This window comes from Sceloporus occidentalis, unplaced genomic scaffold (assembly GCF_023333645.1).
Source record: "Sceloporus occidentalis isolate IW3139 unplaced genomic scaffold, rSceOcc1.0.p SCAF_70, whole genome shotgun sequence".
Taxonomy (NCBI): Eukaryota; Metazoa; Chordata; class Lepidosauria; order Squamata; family Phrynosomatidae; genus Sceloporus; species Sceloporus occidentalis.
In genome coordinates this window covers 2,325,620-2,343,991 of record NW_028317050.1, presented here as the reverse complement: position 1 = coordinate 2,343,991, position 18,372 = coordinate 2,325,620, and the positions used below count along the sequence as shown (strand labels likewise).

At 37.1% G+C, this 18,372-nt stretch overlaps 1 protein-coding gene across 1 annotated transcript; it reads right to left on the bottom strand.

Moving 5' to 3' along the window:
* Positions 1 to 2,625: 2,625 nt before the first annotated feature.
* On the bottom strand, positions 2,626 to 18,100 carry LOC149286339 (3-beta-hydroxysteroid sulfotransferase-like). Its single transcript, XM_089494243.1, has 7 exons — positions 18,033 to 18,100; positions 9,477 to 9,634; positions 8,240 to 8,448; positions 7,757 to 7,883; positions 5,463 to 5,557; positions 3,580 to 3,760; positions 2,626 to 2,729 (listed from the first exon to the last, which is right to left on the bottom strand). Exons 1-7 carry the CDS (start codon positions 18,098 to 18,100, stop codon positions 2,626 to 2,628), a joined length of 942 nt encoding a protein of 313 aa, XP_089350369.1.
* Between the last annotated feature and the right edge of the window lie 272 nt (positions 18,101 to 18,372).

Below are 18,372 nucleotides of genomic sequence, written 5' to 3'. Positions count from 1 at the left end.
AATAACAGAATTTGGAATACCCTGGGGTGTCTAGTTTTCAAAAATATATGGTTTGAATGGGTTAAATTGAGTTAACCGGCTTCAAAGATATTCCAAAGAGGAGATGGAGGCAGACTGACCAGATTTGTTAAAAAAGATTTGGAAATCATAAAACGCTGCTTGTACTTATTGCCCTATAACTTACAAAAAACAGCAAAAAAACATAAAAACATTGGGTATTTCTAAACTCAGGACAAGTAGTAGAATCTATTTAGCTAGTTTTTTTACTTGCTTTTTTAGGTGAGTAAAAGATTTTTCAAATAAAAGTCATAAAATGTGTTTTTTTTCAATTTTTCACCATGTTTTTTTATTTTTTTTATAGTAAATAAGATGATACGATCTGTATCTGATGGTATCTGAAGAAAGCCCATCTTGTCCTGAAAAAAACAATATATAACTTATGTGGGTACACTAAATGGGTGAGGAGAAAATTACAGCTGAACACAAGCACCACAAAAGTGTCAAAACAGCCTCGGTCCCACAGGGTACAAAACGAAAAATGAGCCCGGTCCTTAAGGGGTTAATTATTTTCAGGCAAGTTGATACTTGCATTATGTAGGATAAAGGTCTTCACGGAGGGACCACAACTTTTTTATGTGAATAAAATATTTTCTATTTGTGAATTATTAATTGTATTCTATTACTGATACAAGACCCATGAGTGCTTTGAATTGTTGGTGGATATCATGTTGCTGTTTAAAGGCTACTTAAAAAAAAATTTTCTTCATATAAGGCGACTAAATCTCCAATTTTGTCATCTTGGAAAGGTGTTTGCATGTGTGTGTATGTACATATAGTGGCAAGAAAAAGTAAGTAAACCCAAACCCTTTTTGTTATTCCCAGCATTTACGTATAAATATGATATGATCCTCATGAAGATACAATAATGAACAAAAACCATGTGTTCTAACTACTAACACATACATTATTGTATTGCCCTTGTCCATATTGGAAAAAGTATGTGAACTCCTAGGCTAATCACTAGTCTTAGGGTGACCATCTGCCCCAGGTTGCCTGAAACAGCCCTCGAATCAGAAGTCACTGTCCTGGAATGAAAGTGTGAAGCAGGTAAATGAGCTGTCATGTGGCCCCTCACTTCTAACCCTGCAGGCTCACAGGACAGAAACTGAAGAGAGCTTTAAATAATCCCTTGTGCTGTACTGCGGTCATGTGTGTTCTACACAAGTGGTGGTGTTTAAAACCTCTCTTAGCGTACGTATGTCCCATTTACCTGCTCCCTAAGGAGTTACATAAAATCAGTTGAAATCTTAGTTACATACAGAGCCCTACACCGATATATTAGAATATATCAAATGCACATTTGAATGATAAGATGAAGCTATTATATTTAGTTCAATTGCATTATTTTATATGTGACATTTTCCCCAGCAGTATGGAGTTTATTCTGTGAGTCTATGGTTATTGGTGCAATGGAAAGGAGGGAGATAGTGTGTGTGGGTATGCGTAAGTGTATGGAGTGAGTGGGTGTTAGCGCAAGCTTGTGTGTTACTATGTGCCTGTGTTTTAGTTACAGGTGGGGTGAAGAACAAAAACTGCACCCAAGCTCCACCCTAGGCTTATGCCCAGGCAATATAATTTGCGTGAGTGGGTAAACAACCTGTTTTTCAGAAGTACCCTTTGGACAACATTATGCCCCCGCTGATGCCACATTCTTACCAAAACCACACCCCTGTCCCTAAATCACAATTAAAAAATGTAGTCACTTTATGTACAATTCTGCAAAATGTGGACTACATGAAGGCTTTCACCTTATGGGTCTTCACTTTCCCTCCAGGGTTGCTGCATGTTTAGTATTTGACGGCCTAGGTGATAGAGCTTGGAGAAGGCTTGAAATAATGCTCATTTCTCTGTCTATTTCTGTGATAACTCCTATTGACAAGCAAGAAGAAAATGCAATTTCCATGCAGTGACCTCATATTTCCAGCCACCGAAGACATGCAGTTATTCAGCAAATCCTGCATGCATTGACAATTCAATTAAGGGGAGGGGGTGAATGATGGACAAAGTAGACAGAAGCTGACATTAATCAACTTCACCACAGAAAATAATGAAGATGGTGGAATAATTAATGCCTTGATGCTATTGACATTTGTCCTCACATGAGAATTCTGCAGGGATATTTGTTCCCCCATTTCCCCTGGTTCATATTCCTATGTACATATGAACAATATGCATATGATTATTGTTATATACAAATTCTAATACATATACAGATGTGAGGACATAATAAATTATAGTTTTATTTATCTATCAATACTAATTCATTCTCAACAGGTACTTTGCTTTAGAAATCCAATTTTGATGAAAGCATAAACTTCAGTTTGAGACAAAAATATACCTGTGTACTTCTAAAGTAATTAAAGTTTTGCCTACGAAAAGAGATTCTAGCTAGCATTATTCCATATGGTATTTGGTTTACATTTTTATTAATTATAACATCACATACTGGTTTATGAAATATAACAAAATAGCAGACAATCCAAAAGGTGACATTTTGAGTATAATATGTCAAGAAATGCTGGTGCAGTGATAAAATGTAATGAATAATGTCTTAAATTTCTCTTTTTATGAAAAGTCAAGGTTGATATCTTTCATAAGCTCTTGGTAAATCCTGTTAAACTCTTCTTCTTGTTCAGGTGTAAAGTGATTCTTCCAGTCACCGGAGACACCTACAATGATTAAAATGTTTGTATTTAATATTAATATCTATATATTTGATGTCATTCTTCTTAGGGAGCCATAGAGTTGAAACATCAGCCTAATCGGTTAACAGATCTGTTCAGTAGGATCAAAAACCATATTGTGTCACTGAAAAAATGTATGGCTTCTTTCTAAATGTCTGTAGAACCTATGGTACCTTTACATTCTAAAAATGACTGTGATTTGTTTCTAAACATCCATAGACCTGTGACATTTTATGATGCCGTTATTAGTCATGAACTGGCTTAATTAGCATTTCTATGTATATTTCTATATATATATATATACACCTTTTGAAAAAGATAGAATTTAATAAATAAAAAATAAAGAATGTATTAGTACACATGAAAACTATTAATTTAAAAGCCATATCCTAGATAGTTTGTAGATGCTATTATTTCCGTATGGGGGGTCATGAATGTACCTTGTTACTTAAAAAGACACAGGATGCTAGCTTTTTTGAGATAACATAGTATGGTGAGGATATTATATAAAATTTGTGTAATCACGGGCACGTGTCAAAGTTAAAGGAGTTCTCTAAATACAATGTGTTCAACAATTAGCATTTTTAAGTAATATGTTTTGGATGTTATATAGCACCCTCTTTTTTAAATGTAGTTTAAGTGAACATTTTAATGATTTTTCCTTTATCTACAATTATAAATGCATTGGCACTTTTGCGGTCATCCCCTGATAGTTGAACTGCAAGCAACCAGAGATTGAAATGTAATACCATTTAAAAGGGCCTAACATAGATTGTAGGCCATTGCAATATGTTCTTTTAAAAGAATCAAATCATTAAACAATTTATTACTATACCTTTTCTGTGAAATGTGCCTTGTTGTTTGTTAAATAGATAATCAGGCACGGCACTGTAATTGGACATGGGGTTTTCCTTCATGGCTTTGAAAGAAGAATGCGTCACCACGGAATCTATGGCTGCATCATCCAAATCCTTTCCAAGAAACTTGCAAATTTTTACAACATTGCCTCTTGGATCCTGAAATACAACAACCAAAAAACAATGAATTAAAACAAGCTAAATTTAAGCAAACCAAATATTAGAAGCATATACAGGACATTTTAACAGTGTAAATATAGGCAGTGTAAATATAGGCAGTGTAATATAGGCAGGTTTTACATAACTGAGTGATTGATACATGATTGGAATAGCCTTCCAGCAGAAGTGGCAGTTGTTAATAGAGTGCAAGAATTAAAAAAGGAATTGAGTAGGAACAAACTTTCCCCAAACGGTAGCACTTCTGAATATGCTAGCTCTTAATAAAAAAAGGATAACATCAATAAAAATATATAGATTATACCATATATAAATATGTGTATTTAAGTTTACTGAAACATTTTTTTAGTTTTTTTTAGTGTTTTCAGTGGGAGTACTTTCCTGCCAGCAACTGACTGCTGCCAGCAACTGACTGCTGCCAGCAACTGACTGCTGCCAGCAACTGACTGCTGCCAGCAACTGACTGCTGCCAGCAACTGACTGCTGCCAGCAACATGTACTGTTTAGTGACAGCTCCATATACAAGGTTGTTTGTTGTAGTTACTTTATCCTATGAAGTGTTGCTGTATGTGGAGTTAATAAATTACATTTCCGATAAGACTCTTCTCTTTCATCAGATGCGTCACTCAGGGATATCAGTTCTTTGGTTTGTAATTTGTTGCCTACTGAATGCCATTCCTGCGCTCAGGTTGGCAAATAACTAGGCATTTTACCACGCACTACTCGGTGTTTGCAGGCTGCAGCAATGTAATGTGTTTAGCATGGTCAGCATGAGTGTGGCCTATGTAGTTCAGAGCTGCCACTGTATGTGAGTTTGTCAGTTTGGCTGAGGGTGATCAGTGTGTGAGTTCAAGTTCAGTGATGAAGAGCCTGGTGAACAGTGTTCAGCAGAAGCTTGCTTCAGTTAGACTACTGTGTCTCAGTGTGGTTAAGAGTGGTCAGAGTATGAGTTTGTGAAAGGCTGAACATGATCTGTGGGGAAAAGTGTGAATCAGTCTAATAGAATGATCCTACCCCATGGTTGCTTAAAATAAGGATTTTTGGCTATGCTTTACTCTCTGTATGGACTAGATTGAAAAGGTTATTAATGGCTGTTCTCTTGATATCCTTCATTCAGGAACAGCCTTTCCAAAATGGACGCGCAGTGAACTAACTAATCCTATTTGAATAGTAAACTATGAGATGTTAATCTGGAATTAGAAAATCTACCCACAGCTTGGTTCACCATTGAGATGCCATTAAGGGCGCAATCCAGTACTGATACACACCTTAATGTAATAATTCATGCTTTTTTTCAAAATGCCTAGAGTAATCCATGAGAATTCTGCGCTAGATTAAGACAAGACCCCCCACACACATCAAGTACATTTGGCATTTCCATTGATTTCAGTGTTTCATGTGAGTAATTTGCTGCATCGAGCAACCAAAACTGGCGAGAGGTAATTTTTTTTATCACCAGAAAATGCATTTCAAATTACCTACTAGGTGCTTTAATATGCATTAATATATAGCAACACCGTTTGGGTCATACCTTCAAGTACATTTAAGTTAGAAAACTTACTCAGGCATCATCAATATGCATGTATTTGGTGAGTCATTATGTGTTTGAATCAAAACCACTTATTTATATTTATTTTATACTAAATATTGTCATGCATACCAACATTTTATTGCTATTCCATACCTTTAACATGTCCTCATATGACAAAAACAAAATGTTAGGGTTGTCCTTGTGCTTCAACCAGCCCTTAACATGTTCAAACCAGCCACAAAAAAGTGCTGAAAAAAACACAAAATTGCATTTAAATCTTTTTCATAAATGTTGACACTTTGTGGAAGTATTTCTTACTCAAAATTCTTAGTTGGTGGAAGAATTCTACCCAAATTATATTGAACAATTTCTCCACTTTATGTAGATGTGTCATATGAATAGACTTATCGCTTATTTTATTAATTTATAAGCCCCATAGCACTGAGTACTGGAAGCAATAACACTGGGCCTTTGTCTTGGCATTGCCAGCAGGGGCGAAATCTAATCTAAACGGCCCCTGGGTGCTGATGCCGCCGGCCGGCACTACTTTAATACTTTTTTTTAAAATGTAATATGGCAAGCCGGATCGGCTATTAAATGGAAAAAAAAATAGTATTAAAGCAGCGCCGGCCGGCGGCACCCAGCGGCCGTATGTGATGGCCGCCAAGTGATGGGAGCAGCGTGAGGGGTGAAAGCTCCACCCCCTCGCACTCACCTTTCACCCCTCACGCTGCTCCCATCACTATGCGGCCATCAGATTGTTGGAAATCGAATCTAAACGGCCGCTGGGTGCTGATGCTGCCGGCCGGCGCTACTTTAATACTTTATTTATTTATTTTTAATATGGCAAGCCGATCCGGCATATTAAATAAATAAAAAAAAGGATTAAAGTAGCTCCGGCCGGTTGCATCAGCACCCAGTGGCCGTTTAGATAAGTTTTCCAGCAGTCTGATGGCCGCATAGTGATGGGAGCAGCGTGAGGGGTGAAAGGTGAGTGCGAGGGGGCGGAGCCACTTCACTTGACTTGCCCCCTCAGGCCTTAGGCTGCCAGCCCTCCCCTGATTGCCAGTGTTTCTAAAGTAAAATAATTATAATAAAAAAATACACTTAAAGAGGCTGGAAGATTTTAAAATGGAAAACATGCCTGTTCTACTCTTTCAAGATATGTTGGCAATACTAATGTTTTGGGATAAGCTTGCAGTAAAATCCCTGTGATTACTTGGAGCATAAATGTGCACTTTTGCCTTTTTAAAAAAATTATAATATGTATATATATATATATATATATATATATACATATATATGTGTATATGTATGTATATATATATATATATATTTAAAAAGCTGTTCAAGAAACCTTTTGCATTTTGGTCTTACTGTGCCACAGACCACAGTATCCGGACAATTGCCACTTACTTTTGTCAGTAAGAGGTTAACAAGATCCCATCAAATATTGTTCTATTCGCTCTTGTTTCCAGAAAATTCAGCTATCAAAGTGGGTCAAGATTAAAGCCCTTGCCTTAATATACCTGGGGTGCATGAGTATACCCACATAAGTTTTTAAATTTAATGTCAAACCTTGAGTGTTTAGCAGTAATATAGTGTATGTCATTTTTCTTGATGTATCGTATCCATCTTTGCCTACTATATCTGGACGAGTGTAATATGTGGGCACATTTTAAAAAGTATGTGTTGTGGGTTAAATTTGGGAACCCTTTCCGAAAAAATTACTGCAGTTTTTCTGAAGTAATACTGCAGTTTTTTGGACATGAAAAAACTGCAATACTGCACTTTCACTGCAGTATTACTGCACATTTACTGCAGTTTTACTGCATTTGTACTTCACTGTACTTCAGTTTTACTGCAGTTATTTTTGTACGGAAGTACAAATGCAATAAAGCTGCGGAACATTGAAACAAAACTGTAGGTTTGCAATATTAAAAAAAAAGTGCAGTAAAACTGCAGTACAGTGAAGTACAAATGCAGTAAAACTGCAGTAAATGTGGAGTAATACTGCAGTAAATGTGCAGTATTGCAGTTTTTTCATGTCCAAAAAACTGCAGTAATTTTTCGTAAGGGAAAAACAATAAGTCCTTGCCTTGTCATGCCTGCTTCAATGCCTGGATCTGTGTGTGCCTGTGCCATCTACTCTTGGCTTGCCTTTGATCCTGCAAGTATGCTTTCACCTTCATGACTGTGGACCTGTGAAGTTATGTGGTTGAACTGACCCAGGCCTTCTAAGCCTACTTCTACACATAGAAACAAAGAATATGATATGAACCATTTAGCCCATCTAGCTTGACTGTTGGACTCTTCCCCAAGGGTCCTGACAGATAGGCATGAATATCCTATGCATAAGAAAAAGTCATAAACCAAATAAGATTTCAAGCTGAATTAGTAAATTTTTAAAACTCGTTTAACAATGTTTTTAAACAATTATTGCTTACCTTCCTTGCTTAAAAAATATTTCACAAATTCTTGGAAGTTTTCCCTCATTTCCATGAACTCAACCATCAAAGAGAAATGGTACAGAGAAACACAAACATCTTTGGGATTTCTGATTGTGCAAATTGCCTATAAAAAGGAAAGTAATTACCATATATCTGCAGACTTAAGGTAATACATAATTTATATATAAGAAGCGAATGTTGCTGATAAATTACAACCCAATTGTCAGCTTCCCTAACAACAAAAAAAGTAAAAAAAAAATAAAAAATTCTCAAGTGATCAGTCAATGGAGCAAGCAGCGTTATATGATAAGCCCACAAAAAAGTTCAAGTGAGAGCGTGTTCCTCTTACTGAGGACACTTTTACATGGGCTTAACCTTTAAAAAAGAATGGCCAACCTGACCTAATACTAACCACTTGGCAAGCCTATTAAGATTATGTGTTGAAAAATGTAATGCGTCATATATTAATTTTTTAGATACCTTAGCATTTGTTTTAAAGAAACTTTCTGGAAAGAACTGTACAGGGAGATGAGTTGTAATAAGGCGAGGAGAGGGTCTGTTCTCAAGCTTGCTTCGGGCCTGATGCTGTTCAATCCATGGCACACGGTCCCAGCTTAACTCTGTTGTTACTGTTGTTGGGTCACCATTGCTGTAAATAAGACTTAGAATTTCTTGTATCCAGGTAGTGCCTGGAAAAAAGTGCAATAATAAGGTATGCAGCCTTATCAAGTATTGGTAGGGCTTTTGTCATGTTTTTTGTTGAATATTCAACAAAAAACATGACAAAGGCCCTCCAATACAAAAGGCGTGGGTCATGTTAAACACAGGGCAAAAAGGGCAACTGTCCAGGGTCCAAACATCATCAGGGACCCACACACAGCACCAATAACCTGGCTGACCCCTTTGTATCAGGGTGTGATTAGAGGCAGAGGTATTGTCAGTGTGTCACTGTGAGCAGAAATACTCAAATGGATTTCTAACTAACTAAATTATCCTTTAATATGAATAAAGCTGTTTCTATGTTTCAGAAAGCATTATTGTGAGTATAGTATGGCTGTATACTATATGTTACTTTGTGTGATATATAGATATATACAGTATATATATATATATATATATATATAATTTCGTCTATATGCTACTAAATATACTGTATTTACATATTTGTATCCCTGGGACATCATCATTTATTGCAATTTGGCTATAGTTTACGCTACAGGTATGTTGCCCTATAAAACAGGGTTTTTTGTGATCACGTCTGTTTGTATTGTCTGCCCGGATGCATAAAGTGTATAGGGAAGAACAACACAGGTTTCCGCAGGGCTCCATTAAAATTGATACCAGGCTGTTCCGTATGAATGTTATTATATAATTTCATCATTTTACATGTATTACATGTATCTTAGATATTATATATCTATAATATTGTAGAATGCTGTGCTTCTGTTACCATAAAAGTACAGCTAGTGAAAAGAGATAATATATTGCACATATATATATATATTTTATTTTTTTAACCAGACATTTATTATGTTGTTTTGTGTCTGTGTTAAAGCCCAGCATTTTCTTAAATAATGGTGACTTATGTTCTTAGAGGTTTGTTTCTGTAACAAAATGTGTAGATTGGGAAATGTTTATAGGATCCTAAGGCAGTGTTATTTGCTGGAATTATATTATAGAATTCATGTGTAAATTGAGGAATATATCAATATTTTACCTGATTTGGGATATGTTATATTAATAACATCATCATCGCGTGTTTGAAACTCTTTCCATGCATAGTTTAAGCTTTCTTCATTATGTATGACTGCTGGCAGCCTCATTCCATTAAATTCCATGTATTTTCTTGATATTGTTAACATTTTGAGGTGTTTTCTAGAATACAAACATTATAGTTAACAAATTTTGAGTCAATTGTTAAAAAAACTTGCTATATAACTACCCTGGGGTGTACCTAGAGTATTTGGCACCTGGGGCAGATCCTGTGTGTGGCACTTCACACACTAAAATGTAAAGACACCCACAAAAGAATATTTATTTCACAAATTTGTAAACTGTATGTGAACTGGAAAAAGCTAGAAATCCAAAAAAATTAATTAGTATCCTATCACTCTTATCCTATCACTATATAGTGAGCCAGACATTGATAGTGGTACAGCGTAACAGATATTGACAGTTGCGTAGCACAACCCCCATCACTGTATACTAAGCCAGACATAGGCTGTTTCCGGCACATAGGCCTGACATCCCTGAAACATTAGGGGAGTGCAAGGTCTGTCACTTCAGACCACAGCTGCCATGCTCCATAATCACTACCCACCGGCAATTGATGCAGAGCACTGGGATACGACGTCATATACTGGTGCTCTGCATCGATTGTCGTCGCTTGGAGATTAGGCAGCTCGGAAGCCGTGGTCTGAAGTGATAGACATTGCGCGGCAATGACAGGATGGAAGACAGAAGATGGAACGGGAGAAATGTAAGGGATGGGGAGAAAGGGGGGTGGAAGATGAGGAGAAAGGGATGCAGTAAGATCAAATGTGGCCCAGTGTATTTGTGTGTATATGGTTAGTGCAGATGTGTGTGTAAGGGCAGTGTATTTGTAAGTGTGTGTTTATGAGCAGTTGTTTGTCTAAGGACAGTGCGTGTGTGTAAGGGCTGTGTATGTGTATATGTGTGTATAAAGGCAGTGCATATATGTGTGTATGGGCATGCGTATGTAAGAGCAGTGTATATGTATATGGATATGCATGGGCAGGCGTGTGTATGGGTAGTGTATGTGTATATGTGTGAATGGCAGGTGTGTGTAAGGGCAGTGTATGTGTATATGTGTGTGTATGGGCAGGTGTTTGTATGGGCAGTGTGTATGTGTTTGTGTGTGGGTATCTACTATGCGACATTGTATCCTTGCTCGCCAAAATAGCCCTCCCCTGCTTTTTCTCCCCCTTACCCACATATGCATACTTCTGTTTCTGTTTATTAATCCTCACATCATGTCGTTTTTTTTTTTTTCTTGGGAGGGAGGAGCCCCAGTGCATTGCTTTGCTCAGGGCCCACAATGCTGTTAAGACAGCCCTGGCTGGCATAAATGTCTGTTATAGTGTTAAAGACTAAAAATATGGCCTTCTAGAGTCACTACATAATGGGAACATGAGTGCACCATAAGGTGCAGTAAAAATGATCACTTCTAGACATGTGCAGGAGTTACGCTCTGTATTTGTACACAATCAACATAGACGTGGGCAGTTATTGCCAATGTTGAAATATTACTGAGAGTATGAGAGTTAGTTTTTACTAATGGTCAAATTTACTATACTTAGGTATCTGAAAAGGATTTAAATAGCTAAAAAAAAATTTTTTAAATGCAGCATATTTACAACTTGCACCTATATGACAACTTAACTTAAAAGCATTGTACTTTTTTAACAGCAACCACATTTTTTTACTGATCTGTCCAGTTAAACCCAATTAATTTTCTGCTTTTCATTTAACATAGGTTGCTGTTGGAAAGCCTCTAAAGGAGGATGACTTTTGGTACAGATGAAGTGCGGTTATAACTTGTCTGATCTCTTGGGCCTTGTGGCACACAGGTCATTAACACATATATGTGGTGTTGCCATTCATTGTTGAAGCAAACATTTCTAGTGTTACAGATCTATAAACAGTCTGCAATATGCACCAAAGGAATTTATAATCTTTTCTTGTGCAGACTATGAGCAAACTGAACAATTTGGTTCCCAATCAATATGTGAACAGTTCCTCATGAATGGCAAGGTCCTTGCCACATGCAGCTTTTGGTGACATGGGTACCTATCCTAGATGTGTAAACATTAATTTATTTCGGGGTTGTTAGAATTATTTAAGTAAAATTCTTAAATATGTTGGTGACTTTAAAACGTCAATCCACAAAGATTAATTTTACTCACACACACACACACTATAATAACAGTATAGAGTTGTACTGCTGTGTTAGCCACAGAAAGAGTGAAAGCAAATTCGATAAAGATTTTATTGACTAGCTGACGTATAATGAATTACAAAGCTTTTAACACTGTCTAGGTCTCTTCTTCAGGCATATATACCATAACAACAACAAGATGGACCCAAAATTGGCAATGCCCAACAGGAATCAGAATATACCAAATTACATAATAAATGTATGTATCCATCAGACAAGCCGGTATTAAAATAAATCATTATCATTTGTTCTTGTGCTTCTTAACATAAGCCACACATAAAAACACATAGGGCACATATATTCATACATAGACTATACCGTACACACAGATATACTTAATAGATACAACCACATGCATTTACACAGAGATATCCTCACATAAATACAAAAACACATATAAAATGACTTAAAAAACAGATGAAACCCTGTCTTAGTTTCAGTAGCTGCATTCCCTTGGCTGATACAGTAACCCTGCCTTTTTCTTACAAGCCAGTAACCACTCTTACTGTCTTCAGCAGGTGACTGCAAAATACGCTTCTTATTGGCTAATTCCGTCACATAACAGGAAGTAGAGGCTTACTCTGCCATTACTGATCATAGGAGAAAAGTATAGTTAAAATGATACCATTTATTGGCTAACTGAGAGTTTCATTGCAAGCTTTCGAGACCAAGTTGTTAGGTCCCTTCCTCAGGCATTAATCACTGATCATACAATGCAAATGCCCCTGTTGCAGCAGAGGCATGCCATGCCCAAAGTGGGCTTCCATCTGAGTTCCCATGTTACCCATCACAACAAGTCTTGTATTTCTTTTATACAATATAGGTGTACATAAAAATCACACTTTAGCAAGCGGGAGCCCTTGTCACTGGGGCTAATGCCCCACTTGCACAAGCCCCCCCCCCAACAGTCCATGTATTGAAGATTTACCTTGTACGTACATATTTGTATACTCTTTTCCTTACAGGGATCTATTTATTGCTTTCATTTTAATTTCAGGAATTGAGTTGGACAAATCACAGTTAATATATCATGGATTTCAGGTATAGTGATCAGCTAAATACCAGCTACATTCTTATATATTTATCTAAAATGATTCTTAGAAAAATAGCATATAACCTATTCAGAATAAACATTTTTACGTACATACTAGTAAAAGCCCCAAAAGTCTCACACAAAATTGAACTTTTTGGAGGTATAAATACGATCCTAAATTATCTATATCTATATCTGCTCTACCATTGTGCATGTTTTAAAATATCTTCATTTCAGAGTAATCCCCATGCCTGTTTATTTATTAGGCTTTTGATGTATTTCTCTGTCTCGTCCTCACTTCTAGTGCTGGAAGGAGAGACTGCACCCTGCAGGGACATTGTAGTCAAAATGGGTTGTCAAAATTGTATAATTCTTGCAGAATAAAGTCTGTATCTATTTCTGGAAACATTGTACCTAGACAGGAAAAAGTATTCAGCAAAGCAGTGACCATGAACGCTAACATTACACAATGTGTCTTACCTTACAGACTTCTTAAAGTAGTATTAAAGCAGATGGATTACTCAGTTGGAGTTGGATTCCTGAAGGCAAAAGCTGAAGTTTTTGAGTGAAAGAGTGAACTAGCTAGTAGAAAAGAAAGAAGAGGAATGAGGCCAAGTGAGGGGTGGATGTTTATAAAGTCCTGGTTAAAAACATTTAAGCAACACCCTCTCATTAAACCCCCACCTTCATATATATACATTCTCACTATCTTCCTCAAACTCCAAGGTCAAACAAAAGTTTATTGTGTTAACTATTAAACCGACATAAGCTCATAGCAAACCCTGATAACCTTTACCTTAAAACTGATCACGTATTATTGTAGTTATCTTACTTTTGTGCAGCTATGGGCTGTTGAAGCATAGAAACTTTTAACACCAGGGGCAGATTAAATGATGTTTTGTATTTTTTTTTATTCTGATGCTATATAGCTCCAGGAATTTAACACAGCAGGGGCTAGATAGTGTAGCTTTTTGTCAGGACCTCAAGTGGCAATATTTAAGAGGTTATATTTAAAAAATTATATTATACATAAGCTAAAAAATACTTGTGATCACGTTTTGTTTTTTTAAGATATAGTATCATAGCGCTTTGACGTGTCGGTTTCACCCTTCCCAGATTCTCAAAGCAGGGACTAGGGCCGGACTGGCAATCACCAGGCAGCCCTGGCACTCGCATGTCATCATAGGTGAGGCTAACAACTAGATATGCGCAGCCATCTGATAGGCCACTCTGGGCCTGCATTTGACCAACTTGCACATATGGTAGCACTACCTTTGAAACATATAAGCAATTTATATTGCATAATATAGTAAGGGCTTGTATTTCTCCAAGTGGTTGCTTTCTGTAGTTCCCAGTTTGTGCACCACAGCAGCAGAGAAGTGATATTATAAATATACCAACAGTGTGTTTGTATTTGAACCTGCAAAGCATATTCGGAGAAAGGTCTTGTTACCAGTGGGGTACCTCAGAGATCTGTACTTGGACCCATTCTCTTTAATATTCTTATTAGTGATATTGCAGAAGGTCTTGATTGTAAGGCATGTCTTTTTGCTGATGACACACAAATTTGCAACAGGACTGATTTTGCTTGAGGGAGAAGCCAAATGGCAAATGATTTAGGTAAACTGAACAAATAGTCAGAGCTGGGCAGCTGGCATTTAATGTGGAAAAAATACAAAGTAATGCACCTAGGGGATAAAACCCCAAGGGCAGAGTATAAAATATTAGATACTGTCCTAACCTCAACGTGTGAGGAAAGTGATTTAGGGGTAATTATTTCAGAGGATTCAAAGGTAGGCAGACAATGAAATAGAGCAGGAAATGCTAGCAGAATGCTTGGTTGTATATGGAGAGGTATTAGCAGTAGAAAGAGGGAAGTGCTCATGCCATTATACAGAGTATTCTGTACAGTACTGGAGACCCTATCTCCAGAAGGATATAGATATGTTGGAGAAAGTTCAGAGAAGGGCTACTAAAATCGTTAATGGATTATAGGATAAAACTTACCAGAAAAGGTTAAGGGATCCTAACATATATAGCCTGGAAGAAAGACATGACGGGGGGGGGGTATGATAAAAACATTTAAATACTTAAAGGGCATCAACATGATAAATGAAGAGAATTTATTTAAAAGGAGAAATACTACCACAACAAGAGGACATAGACCAGGAAATATTACTTTACTGAAGGGTAGCTGATGCATGAAATAGAGTTCTAGCAGAAGTGGTAGATGTTAATGCGGTGAAGGCGTTTAAGCAAACATGAGATAAGCATAAGGATAAGCTAGATAAAAGATAAGGCCAGGGACTAAGGAATGTATTCAGACGTTGGGCAGGCTGGATGGGCCGAATGGTTCTTACCTGGCTTCACTTTCTTTGTTTATATGTTTACCCATTTAAACTTTAAATGGTATAATAATACTGTGTGTGGCCATGGATGTATACTTGTGGGTGTTTGTGTGATCATGGCTGTGTACGTGTGTGTGTGTCTGCGTGTGAGAGCATAGATGTGTATTTTGTGTAAGAGATCATGGATGTGTGTATGTGTGTGGGCATGGATGTATACTTGTGTGTGAGCATGGATGTGTACTTGTGTCTGTGAGCATGGATGTGTACTTGTGTGTATATGAGAGCATGGATGTGTAACTGTGTGTGTGAGCATGGATGTGTGTGAGAGCATGGATGTGTACGTGTGTGTGTGTGTGTGTGTGAGAGAGAGCATGGATGTGTACTGTGTGTGTGTGTGTGTGTAAAATAGTCTCCTAACACCCCAAAAACTAGCAAGAACATTTGAAGACTTTGTAATATTAGTCTGTAAGTGCTAAAAGATGGATAAAAATTCTAGCTATTAGGAGTTTTCTAACTACAACACAAGGGGGGCTACACATTGTATCATTGTATCCTTTCTATCATACAGCCATTCCGCCTACATGTCATTTTGCATCTAGAAGTTTCTCTATTCCTCTTTATAATCTTCCAGACATCCACTTTTTCACAATATGTTTTGTTTCTGTAATTGCAGATTTTTATTTGACACACTACCTACATCCTATTTGTATAGCACTGCAGAATATGGCAAAGGTATATAAACATATCTAAATGTAAAGGTATATAAATATAACCATTTTTTTGTGTGGTTAGAAAAATGCCTGTTATGTATATGTTATCATCACAAACAGCATATACAGGTTCCTACCTTGACTAGCAGTTGTACAGTAACACATTTTTCTTATGCACAAGAAAAGAGATAACTATGCATACAAAATGAAAACATCCAAAAAAAACACAGAACAAAAACAGATATAGATAGCAATAAGACAGAGCCTTACACTTTCCAGAATCCAGAGAAGACACTGCTCTGGTATGCAGGCACGGGATAACCCTCAGGAGCATAGTTACATAGTTATATAGTTCATAATGTTGAAAAAAGATCTAATTCCATCAAGTTCAACCCTTCTACCTAACCTTCCTATTCTTGATCCAAAAGAAGGCAAAAAACCCCTAATTAAGCTAAATCGAATTCTGCCATCAGGGGAAAAACAATTCCTTCTTGACTCCAAGAGGCAATCGCATCCTTGGATCAAGAAACTCTAAAATATTAATGTTATTCTATTTATATCTCTGTATGTCATGCCTTTCTAAGAAAATATCGAGGCCCCTTTTGAAGGTATCTAATGTATTAGATAACACTGTGAATTCCATACCTTTATTGTCCTCACTGTAAAGAATCCCTTCCTTTGTCGTCTATGAAACCTGTCTCAGAGGGTGACCTCTTGTTCTTTGTATATTTCTGTTAATGAACAGGTCACCGAAGAGCTCTTTATATTGGCCCTGCATATATTTGTATAACGTTATCATATCCCCTCTGAGATGCCGTTTTTTCCAGTGTATATAATTTTAACTTTTTTAGTCTCTCTTCATAACTAGTATCTCCCAATCCCCTTATTAATTTAGTAGCCCTCCTTTGCACTTTTTCTAATTCCATAATGTCCTTTTTAAGGACCGGTGCCCAGAATTGTACCGCATATTCAAGGTGAGGTCTTACCAATGACCTGTAAAGAGGCAAGATGATATCCTCCTTCCTTGAATCAATACCTATTTTTATGCATGCCAAAACCTTATTGGCCCTTGCAGCTGCTTGCTGGCATTGTGCACTGTTGTCAAGTCTGTTGTCAACAGTTATTCCTTAATCCTTCTCATTGGTAGTTTCCCCCAAGGATATTCCATTTAAAGAATAGGTTGCATTTTTATTATTTTTAACATAATGCATAACTTTGCATTTCTCTATATTGAACCTCATCTGCCACTTGCACGCCCCGTCCCCAACTCTGTCTAAATCTTCCTGCAATGAAGAAACATCAAGATTAGTCTGAATTACCCGGCCTAATTTTGTGTCATCAGCAAAAACTGTGACATGGCTCTCAATGCAGCTTCGGAGATCATTTATAAATAAATTAAAAAGAAGAGGACCGAGGACAGACCCCTGAGGCACTCCACTTAATTCCTGCGTACAGGCTGAGAAACATCCATTCACAACAACCCTCTGCATTCTATCTTTTTCTGATCCACATACAGACATTTGCCCCTAAGCCTAATTCTGTTAATTTATAGAGTAGCCTTTTATGCGGAACCGTATCAAACGCCTTGGCAAAGTCCAGATAAATCACATCTACAGCCGCCCCCAGGTCTATATTTTTACTAACTTCTTCATAGAATGCTAATAGGTTGGTTTGACAAGACCGGTCTTTCACAAATCCATGTTGACTACTACTAATTGGATTATGGTTCAAGATATGATCTTAAATGTATACCTTTAGCAACGCTTCAAATAATTTCCCCACTACCGATGTTAAGCTTACTGGCCTGTAATTGCCCGGTTCAGATTTTGATCCCTTTTTAAATATGGGCACAACATCTGCCTTGCGCCAATCTAATAGAACTATGCCCGAGCTGAAAGAATCCCTAAAGATTAGTAATAGCGGTTGGGTCAGAATTAGGCTTAGTTCCTTCAGTGTATACCATCCGGTCCAGGGGCCTTGTCTACCTTAACAGTATTTAATTGCTTGAGCACTTTTTCTTGTGTCAGCCAATCCCATGTTTGCCGCAACGGTCCCTTAAAATTAGCCAGCAGGGGCTCCGTCATTTGTTCTTCCTTGGTATAAACAGAAGAAAAAAAAAGCATTTAAGATGTCAGCTTTCTCTCTGTCCTCACTAACCAAATTTCCAGTTTCAGATAATAACGTACCAACATTCTCTACCTTTAACTTTTTTCCATTCACATACTTGAAAAATTTCTTGGGATTGGTTTTATTTTCCTTGGCAATAAGTTTCTCATTTTCTAGTTTAGCCATTTTAATCTCCTTTTTGCAGGCTTTGTTGGCATCTTTGTATGCCATAAATGATACTACCGACCCCTCGCTTAATGCTTAAATGCCAATTGTTTATTCCTTATTTCCTGTTTCACTTTCCAGGTAGGCCACATTGGTTTTGATTTGTTTCTTTTGTATTTGTTTCACATAGGTATATATTGGGATGTGTAACTTTGCAATATGTGCTTAAAGGTATTCCATTCGTCCTCTGTGTTTAACCCAGAGAACAATCCATCCCAGTCTATACATTCCAT